The sequence below is a fragment of the Sardina pilchardus genome, chromosome 10 (assembly GCF_963854185.1).
Source record: "Sardina pilchardus chromosome 10, fSarPil1.1, whole genome shotgun sequence".
Classification (NCBI taxonomy): domain Eukaryota; kingdom Metazoa; phylum Chordata; class Actinopteri; order Clupeiformes; family Clupeidae; genus Sardina; species Sardina pilchardus.
Genome location: NC_085003.1, coordinates 34,345,600 through 34,355,599, shown reverse-complemented (window position 1 = coordinate 34,355,599; position 10,000 = coordinate 34,345,600). Strand labels below are relative to the sequence as shown.

The window sequence follows — 10,000 nt, the reverse complement described above, 5'->3', positions numbered from 1 at the left end:
GGAGAGGAGAGGGGGATGTGAGTGAGGTGATGGAGGAGAGGAGAGGAGAGGGGGATGTGAATTAGATGGAGGAGAGACATCTCTCCATCTCTCTCTCCATCTCTCCCTCCACCCCAAGCTGCTCCAGCCCGTCTAAAAGGTAGAGTAGGTGATGGAGGAGAGGAGGGGTGGATCCAGCCCGTCTGTAAAGTAGGTTTGTGTTGGAAGCAGGCCTGACTGAAACAGAATTGGGATCAAGACCATGTTCCCATTTTAAGAGGTCAGCTGTGTGTGTGTGGTTTTCCTTTGTATACGTGGAGTTCTTACTGTGCGTGTGTGTGTGTGTGTGTGTGTGTGTGTGTGTAATATGTGTGTGTGTGTGTGTGTGTGTGTGTGTGTGTGTGTGTGTAATATGTGTGTGTGTGTGTGTGTGTGTGTGTGTGTGTGTGTGTGTGTGTGTGTGTGTGTGTGTGTGTGTGTGTGTGTGTGTGTGTGTGGTCAGTGCTGACGACGCTGCCGGCCCTGGCCTTAGCTCCTCCCCCGGCTGTGGTCCCGCCCAAAGCGTCTCCGCCGGTCCTGAGTCAGCTGAGTAACCTTGGCAACGGGCTGAGTAACCTTGGCAACGGGCTGGATGTGGATCAGCGCCCGTGGCAACAGCTGGAGGAGGCGGCCAGCACTCTCCTCAACGCCGCCCAGCAGCTGAAGGTTCTTATCGAGCAGGCCAAGCAGTCCAGCCTGGCCCACGGAACCGCCACTAATGCCCACGGAACCGCCACTAATGCCCACGGAACCGGCAGCCTGGCCCACGGAACCGCAAGCGCCACTAATGCCCACACAGCCAGCACCAGCACCAGCTGTTCCACCTGCACCAGCTGCCCCGACAGCCTCAGGAAGGACGTGAGTGGACACGGGATACATCCCATAATACACATGTACACACTCAAAGACACGGGACACACACACACACACTACACACACTACAGACACGGGATACATCCCATAACTAGTGCTGTGCGATATTACGGTATATATCGTTGTACGACAGAAAAATGTCTATCGTACGATACAGTCCTCTACCGTTTATATCGTAATTTTAACGTGTGTGGCTGTGACTGCTCAGACAATTTAACTGCAGGTGCGTTGCCGCTTCTCACAGCGGGCAACGTAAACTTAATTTACTGACTGGGGATGGGTGGCCAGGCAAATGAACGCAGGCAGCTAATAGTAAACAAATGAAACTTTTTTGACGTTGGCTTAAAGACTAGTGTTGCACGGTGCACCGATACAACAAAAGTATTGCAATACCCTGAAATTAAAAATGTCACAACACCTAATGTTAGGCTACTTTACAATACGTTTAAGAATGACTATGTTCTTCTGAAGAAGCGGTGCGCGCAAGGCAGGTCTCCCCTAAAAGCTAGCCTGTGGCTGTGTGTCTTTCCCCCCCTCACGCACACTGGTATGCGCAGCAGTGCTATTAACAGCGAGACATTGCTGCTACCGTAGTTTAAGTGATGCTATTGTAACACACAATCACAATCCTCTGCTCAGTCATCAGTGTTAATTCTGTTAGATTTATCTGCAGCCTTTGATACGGTTAACCATGACATTCTCCTTTCTACACTATATGAATTGGGAATTTCTGGGAAAGCTCTTGACTGGTTCAAGTCTTACCTTAAAGGGCGTTCTTTTAGCGTGTCTTGGCAGGGACAGATATCAAAGTCTCATGACCTCACTACAGGAGTCCCCCAAGGATCAGTATTAGGGCCCCTCCTTTTCTCTATTTACACCACTTCTTTAGGTGGGATTATTCGCTCTCATGGATTTGAATATCATTGCTATGCGGACGACACTCAACTTTTCCTATCCTTCCCACCTGAGGACTCTAGTGTTTCCCATCGGATCTCTGCATGCCTGAAGGACATTTCAATCTGGATGAAGGATCAGCACCTTCAGCTTAATCTTTCCAAAACTGAGCTCTTGGTGTTTCCAGCAAAAACAGCTATTCCCCAACAGATCAATATCCAGCTTGATTCATCCTCACTGACTCCAACCAGATCGGCACGTAACTTGGGTGTCATAATTGATGACCAACTTACTTTCTCTGAGCATGTTGCCTCAATTGCAAAGTCATGTCGGTATACCCTGTACAACATTAGGAAGATCAGACCTTATCTGACACAAGATTCCACTCAGCTTCTTGTACAAGCAATGGTTATCTCCAAGCTGGACTACTGTAATTCTCTGTTAGCTGGCCTACCTGCTTGTGTATTAAGACCACTACAGTTGATTCAGAATGCTGCAGCACGACTGGTCTTCAATCAGCCAAAGAGGACACATGTAACCCCTCTCCTAGTTACTCTCCACTGGCTCCCTATAGTAGCCAGAATTAAATTTAAATCTCTCACTCTGGCCTATAGGACACTGACTGGATCTGCTCCCAGCTACTTCAGTTCTTTAATCACGATGTACATTCCCAACCGCCCATTGCGATCTTCTGAGGAGCGTCTGTTATGTCGACCAACCATACATGCTAGGTCAAATTGTAGATCCTATTCTTCAGTGGTTCCATGTTGGTGGAATGAGTTGCCCAGTGCTCTCCGTTCCAGCAACAGCTTTGGATCTTTTAAGAGGGGTCTTAAGGCATATTTATTTAATATGCATTTAGTCCTTTGAGTTTGTGATGTATTATGGTTTGTATAATAGTATTGTTTTGTTATAATTTGTCTATTGATAGAATTTGAAATTTATTTTGCTATTGTCCTTAAATTTAGCCATACCATGCTTTAGTTATTATTATCATATATAATTAACTGAGTGACTTATTTGATTGCTATTCTCATTTCACTGTTTTATTTCTCATTAGGTTAGTGCTTAAAATTATTGTTCTACTGATAATATTACTATTCTCCCTAGTTTGTAATTGTTCACTGTTAATTTAATTTGTATTGTTATTTATTTGTATGTCGCTTTGGACAAAGGCGTCTGCTAAATAACCATAGCCATAGCCATAGCCATAGCCATAGCCATAGCCATAGCCATAGCCATAGCCATAGCCACACAAGTATAGGCTAATATCAATAATAATAATAATAATAATAAATTACATTTATATAGCGCCTTTCAAGATACTCAAGGTCGCTTAACAAGAGTAGGAGTGGGGAGGGTGGGAGGGGGTGGGGGGCTAAGAGGGGTAGGTCAGAGAGAAGAGGTGTGTTTTCAGGTGCTTTTTGAACATTGACAGGGAGGTGGCAGAACGGATGGGAGATGGTAGGTTGTTCCATAGGGTAGGGGCAGTTACGCAGAAGGCCCTATCACCAAAGGTCTTTAGTTTGGTGCGGGGAATGGTGAGTAGATCCTTGCCTGTGGAGCGCAGGGACTGTGATTGGGAGTAGGGGTGGAGGAGATCAGTAATGTACTTGGGTGCCAGTGAGTGTAGTGATTTGTACGTGAGGAGGAGGATTTTGTATGTGATGCGTGCTTTGACAGGGAGCCAGTGGAGTTTCTTGAGTATGGGGGTGATGTGCTGCCAGGGCTTGGTGTGAGTTAGCACCCTGGCAGCTGAGTTTTGGACATACTGCAATCTGTCCAGGGCCTTACTAGGCAGCCCAGACAGAACACCATTACAGTAGTCCAGGCGGGAGGTGATGAATGAGTGGATGAGAGTCTCAGTAACTGAGTCGGATAGTGATGACCGGAGTCTTGAGATGTTGCGCAAGTGGAAGAAGGCAGATTTGGTGATGTTCTTGATGTGAGACCGGAATGAGAGGGTGGGGTCGATGATAACACCCAGATTCCGCGCCTCTGGTGATAGGGAGGTGGAACAGCCATCTATGACCAGGGCAAGATCTCCAACCTTCTTAAGCAGTGGTGCTGAAGCCACCACCATGAGCTCTGTTTTGCTGCTGTTTAGTTTTAGGAGGTTAGAGGTCATCCAGTTTTTAATGTCCTGCAGGCAGTTGTTGAGTTGCAGGGGTGGAAGCTGGGAAGAGGGTTTCGTGCTGATGTACAACTGGGTGTCGTCCGCATAGCAGTGAAAGCTGAGTCCATGTTGACGGATTATCTGTCCAAGGGGGAGCATGTAGATGGTGAAGAGAACTGGGCCGAGGACAGACCCCTGGGGGACACCGTGGTTAACTGCTGCTGTGATGGACTTGAAGCCTTTTAGCGTGATGAATTGTTTCCTATTTGAGAGGTAGGACTGAAACCATGCGAGAGCTGTGCCAGTGAGTCCGATGTGTTCAGAGAGTCGGGAGAGGAGGATGGTGTGGGAGACCGTGTCAAAGGCTGCAGAGAGGTCCAGAAGGACAAGGATGGTGACGAGGCCATTATCTGCAGCCATCAGAAGGTCATTGGTGATCTTGATGAGCGCTGTCTCTGTGCTATGATGGGGTCGGAAACCAGATTGGAGTGGTTCAAAGAGCTCATGGTGGGACATGTGGTGTTGGAGCTGGGCAGCCACTGCTTTCTCCAGGATCTTACTCAAGTTGATTTGCTCACTTGCATCGCTCAAATGTGTGTTGCTAACCAATCTAGGCTATGGCATTTAGATCATTTAGGCTTACTATTGGGTTTAACGTCATTATTTTCTCTCACGTATTACTTTAAGTGACAGGCACTTATTTACACCTACTGTACACAACCACAACTGTTAAAAAAAAAAATGTTTAGAAATTATAAGAAAAATTTGCATTCATGTGTGTATAATTTTAAGTATAAATTCTATATCGGGATATATATCATTATCGTGGTATAGAATTGCCTATATCGGGAAATAACTTTTTGTCCATATCGCACAGCACAACCCATAACACACACACACACACACACACACACACACACACACACACACACTCCAGTCTCACTGCGTGCCTCTTGTCTCCTGCAGCCCTTCCAGACACAGATCCCGTTTCAGAACCCTGAAGACCCTGAAGGAAAAACCACAGAGATCCTCATCAAGGCAAGAACACACACTCTCACAAACACACACACACACACACACACACACACACACACACACACACACAGACAAAACCACAGAGATCCTCATCAAGGCAAGAACACACACACACACACACACACACACACACACACACACACACACACACAGACAAAACCACAGAGATCCTCATCAAGGCAAGAATCAATAAAGTCAATCAATAAAGTATCTATCTATCTATCTAGAACACACACACACACACACACACACACACAGCAATTGTGTGTGAACTCGTGTGTGTGTGTGTGTGTGTGTGTGTGTGTGTGTGTGTGTGTTGTTTTATAGCAAATGTATGTGAATTGTGTGTGTGTGTGTGTTGTTTTATAGCAAATGTGTGTGAGCTGTGTGTGTGTGTGTGTGTGTGTGTTGTTTTACAGCAAATGTGTGTAAACTGTGCGTGAACTGTGTGTGTGTGTTGTTTTACAGCAAATGTGTGTAAACTGTGTGTGTGTGTGTGTGTGTTGTTTTACAGCAAATGTGTGTAAACTGTGTGTGTGTGTGTGTGTGTTGTTTTACAGCAAATGTGTGTAAACTGTGCGTGAACTGTGTGTGTGTGTTGTTTTACAGCAAATGTGTGTAAACTGTGTGTGTGTGTGTGTGTGTTGTTTTACAGCAAATGTGTGTAAACTGTGTGTGTGTGTGTGTGTGTGTGTGTGTGTGTGTTGTTTTACAGCAAATGTGTGTGAACTGCGGCCGTGATGCGGTGAGTGAGTGCACAGGATGCCACAAGGTCAACTACTGCTCCACCTTCTGCCAGAGAAAGGTGTGTATACGCAGCGCAGGAGTGTGTGTGTGTGTGTGTGTGTGTGTGTGTGTGTGTGTGTGTGTGTGTGTGTGTGTTTGCAGCGCAGGAGTGTGTGTGTGTGTGTGTGTGCGTGTGTGTGTGTGTGTGTGTGTGTGTGTGTGTTTGCAGCGCAGGAGTGTGTGTGTGTGTGTGTGTGTGCGTGTGCGTGTGCGTGTGTGTGTGTGTGTGTGTTTGCAGCGCAGGAGTGTGTGTGTGTGTGTGTGTGTGTGTGTGTTTGCAGCGCAGGAGTGTGTGTGTGTGTGTGTGTGTGTGTGTGTGTGTGTGTGTGTGTTTGCAGCGCAGGAGTGTGTGTGTGTGTGTGTGTGTGCGTGTGTGTGTGTGTGTGTGTGTGTGTTTGCAGCGCAGGAGTGTGTGTGTGTGTGTACGCAGCGCAGGAGTGTGTGTGTGTTTGCAGCACAGGAGTGTGTGTTAGTGGGGTGTGTGTGTTTGTGTGCTAGTGGGGTGGAGAGTGTGTGTTAGTGGGGTGTGCGTGTGTGTGTGTTAGTGGGGTGGAGAGTGTGTGTTATTGGGGTGTGTGTGTGTGTGTGTGTGTGTGTGTGTTAGTGGGGTGTGTGTGTGTGTGTGTGTGTGTTAGTGGGGTGTGTGTGTGTGCTAGTGGCATGCCTCTCATCGTCATCTGTCTCACCCTCTCCCCTAGGATTGGAGAGATCACCAGCACAACTGTTGCCAGGGCAACGCCTCTGGGGGACAGGAAGTAATTCAGATCCAGGGCATGGAGGTGGAGAAGGTGAAGATCTAGCCCACAGGAAGTAGTTCTGTAGCCCACAGGAAGTAGTTCTGTAGCCCACAGGAAGTAGTTCAGATCCAGGGCGTGGAGGTGGAGAAGGTGAAGAGTTCAGACTCCATGCTGGCCTACGGACTGGCGTGTGCTATGGAAACGGCGCTGGGGTCATCACTGTGGAAACGGCGCTGGGGTCATCACTGTGGAAACGCAGCTGGGGTCATCACTGTGGAAACGGCGCTGGGGTCATCACTGTGGAAACGGCGCTGGGGTCATCACTGTGGAAACAGAGCTGGGGTCATCGCTGTGGAAACGCAGCTGGGGTCATCGCTGTGGAAACGGAGCTGGGGTCATCACTGTGGAAACAGAGCTGGGGTCATCGCTGTGGAAACAGAGCTGGGGTCATCACTGTCCTCCAGCAGGAACCTTCTTCTTGGCCTGCTGGTCCGCTGGTGTGGTGGGCTGCTGGTGTGGTGGTGTGGTGCAGGCTGGCCCGTGCCGAGAGCACGTACTGTAATCCCGGTCTCTCAGCCCTGCTGCAGCAGATTGGATCACATCTTAATAAAGCTTTCTGTGGACCAGGCCTCTTCTGCTGTCATGTTTTAATGTTGTGCTATTAGGATAGTGAGTGCTGTTACACTCACTTGCAAGACAGCCGAGTCTTTGATCCGTACTGAGCTCCACATGCCAGGGCAAATACTACAGACGTCTCATTCATTTCAGCAACACTTGTTGTTGTTGTTGTTGTTGTTGGTGTTGCCCTATTGGAACATCAGTGAAGACATTTGTGAGAATGAGTGCAACATTAACGAGGCTCTAGTGAGTAACTTCCTAACAGCACTGGAATTATCTCTCGTCTTCAGTAATCGTCTGTCTTCACCGTCATCTGAACGTTAGTTAGCCACAACGCTAACGTTCACTAATGCCATATTCAGCAGCTGAACGTTAGATAGCCTCAACGCTAACGTTCACTAATGCCATATTCAGCAGCTGAACGTTAGATAGCCTCAACGCTAACGTTCACTAATGCCATATTCAGCAGCTGAACGTTAGATAGCCACAACGCTAACGTTCACTAATGCCATATTCAGCAGCTGAACATTAGTTAGCCACAACGCTAATGTTCACTAATGCCGTGGTTGGCTGGTGGAGATACAGTGCCCTCCAAAAGTATTGGAACACATGGTAAAATCATCTTTTGGAAATTGATCTTAATGCCTTAAAAGAAAGAATTAGGAAATATTCAACGGTTAAGTATTGTAAACAAATGAATGTTTTCCTTAAAATACTGGGGTCTTGGAACTATCTCAAAACACTCCACAACTCTCTCAAAAACACTCCACAACTCTCAAAAACACCACAGGTCTGTCTCAGAACACACACACTCCTGGTGAGCTTTTGCAGAAGAAAATGATTCAATAAATAAATGAATTGATAAATAAATATGCCGCAAGTTTAACCCCCTCAATGGTAGACCCAAAGTTAGTGCCTCAGACATCAGATGAAAAGGCATCAGGTTTCAGGAAAACCTCGTCAAGTTTACGGAGTTACAGAGTGAAGTTTACGCAGTTACAGTCGTGCCTCAGACATCAGATGGAAAGCAACCCTGCTGTAGCTCTGCTGACGTCAGCTTGGGCCTGAGAGTGGAGACTGGGGACAGGAAGTGTGTGTGTGTGTGTGTGTGTGTGTGTGTGTGTGGAGGGGGGGGGGGGTTGGTCTGTGACGGAGGTTGTCACAGCAGACAGGCAGAGCTGAGGGAGGTTGATGGTAATGCAGGCTGATGGGACCCTGAGCTGCTAAAAGCTGCATGAGGAGCCTTACCTGCCGCCTGACTCCCCCACATTACAACACAGAACCAAGAGAACTCCCACATTACAACACAGAACCAAGAGAACTCCCACATTACAACACAGAACCAAGATAACTCCCACATTACAACACAGAACCAAGAGAACTCCCACATTACAACACAGAACCAAGAGAACTCCCACATTACAACACAGAACCAAGATAACTCCCACATTACAACACAGAACCAAGAGAACTCCCACATTACAACACAGAACCAAGAGAACTCCCACATTACAACACAGAACCAAGAGAACTCCCACTTTACAACACAGAACCAAGAGAACTCCCACTTTACAACACAGAACCAAGAGAACTCCCACTTTACAACACAGAACCCGTAGAACTCCCACTTTACAACACTGAACCAAGAGAACTCCCACATTACAGAACTGAACCCAGAGAACTCCCACATTACAGAACGGAACCCAGAGAAATCCCACATTACAACACGGAACCCAGACAACTCCCGCATTACAACACGGAACCCAGAGAAATCCCACATTACAACACGGAACAAGATTCAGAGTAAAAAAAGAAGGGTCTTCAGGTTATATACCATATATCTATAGACCACAAACCTCATTCTGATGCAGGTCATATACCATATATCTATATTCCATCTATATACCACAAACCTCATTCTGATGCAGGTCATATACCATATATCTATAGACCATATATCTATATACCACAAACCTCATTCTGATGCAGGTTATATACCATATATCTATATATCGTATATCTATAGACCACAAACCTCATTCTGATGCAGGTCATATACCATATATCTATAGACCATATATCTATATACCACAAACCTCATTCTGATGCAGGTTATATACCATATATCTATAGACCATATATCTATAGACCACAAACCTCATTCTGATGCAGGTTATATACCATACAGTACATATATCTATAGACAACACACCATTGGAGAGGGAGATACTAGTCTGGAGTTTACTATAGTTCACTAACGTTTCCATTGAGGCGATGACAGTTTCCAAATCAAAAGTGGCCTAAGTGGTAAACAGTAGTAGCACAGGAGTGACATCAATATGAATCCCTGCTCCATGTGATTGGGTAGGCTGGACCAATCATTTCAAAGTTAGTGCAAAGCATGTGATGCGACTGTTGCAAAGGTTTCCTAAACATAAGTGACCCGACTATTCACTTAGTAAACGAGTTTAGTTTACCGGGCTGCCGTTAGACCCCATTAGTGTTAAAACCCCTTGAGGGTTAAAAAGCTTTGGTAGTGCAGGGGAAATATGTCTTGAAGTGTGGAGTTCCACTCAAGAGAGTTGAAGTGTGGAGTTCCACTCAAGAGAGTTGAAGTGTGGAGTTCCACTCAAGAGAGTTGAAGTGTGGAGTTCCACTCAAGAGAGTTGAAGTATGGAGTTCCACTCAAGAGAGTTGAAGTGTGGAGTTCCACTCAAGAGAGTTGAAGTATGGAGTTCCACTCAAGAGAGTTGAAGTATGGAGTTCCACTCAAGAGAGTTGAAGTGTGGAGTTCCACTCAAGAGAGCTGTTTACCAAGCCGTCTTTCAGACACATCTGGAACAACTATTACAAGATTGTTCTGTTGTTTTTTTGGACATGCTCTCCACAACAGTTTCGTTAGATAAAAAAGACCAGACCAGAC

The 10,000-nt window shown here is 46.4% G+C and overlaps 1 protein-coding gene across 2 annotated transcripts in view; it reads left to right on the top strand.

Annotated features, from left to right (window-relative positions):
• deaf1 (DEAF1 transcription factor) overlaps positions 1–7,087 on the top strand; it is a 27,783-nt gene extending 20,696 nt beyond the window's left edge. Inside the window, exons 10-13 of one of the 2 annotated variants that reach the window (XM_062548075.1) lie at positions 482–876; positions 4,868–4,939; positions 5,652–5,741; positions 6,421–7,087. In XM_062548075.1, coding sequence (XP_062404059.1) covers positions 482–876; positions 4,868–4,939; positions 5,652–5,741; positions 6,421–6,522 — 659 coding nt within the window. In that variant the 3' untranslated portion in view covers positions 6,523–7,087. The remainder of the gene's footprint in view (positions 1–481; positions 877–4,867; positions 4,940–5,651; positions 5,742–6,420) is intronic. The other variant, XM_062548076.1, reaches the window with a different exon arrangement.
• Positions 7,088–10,000: the final 2,913 nt, after the last annotated feature.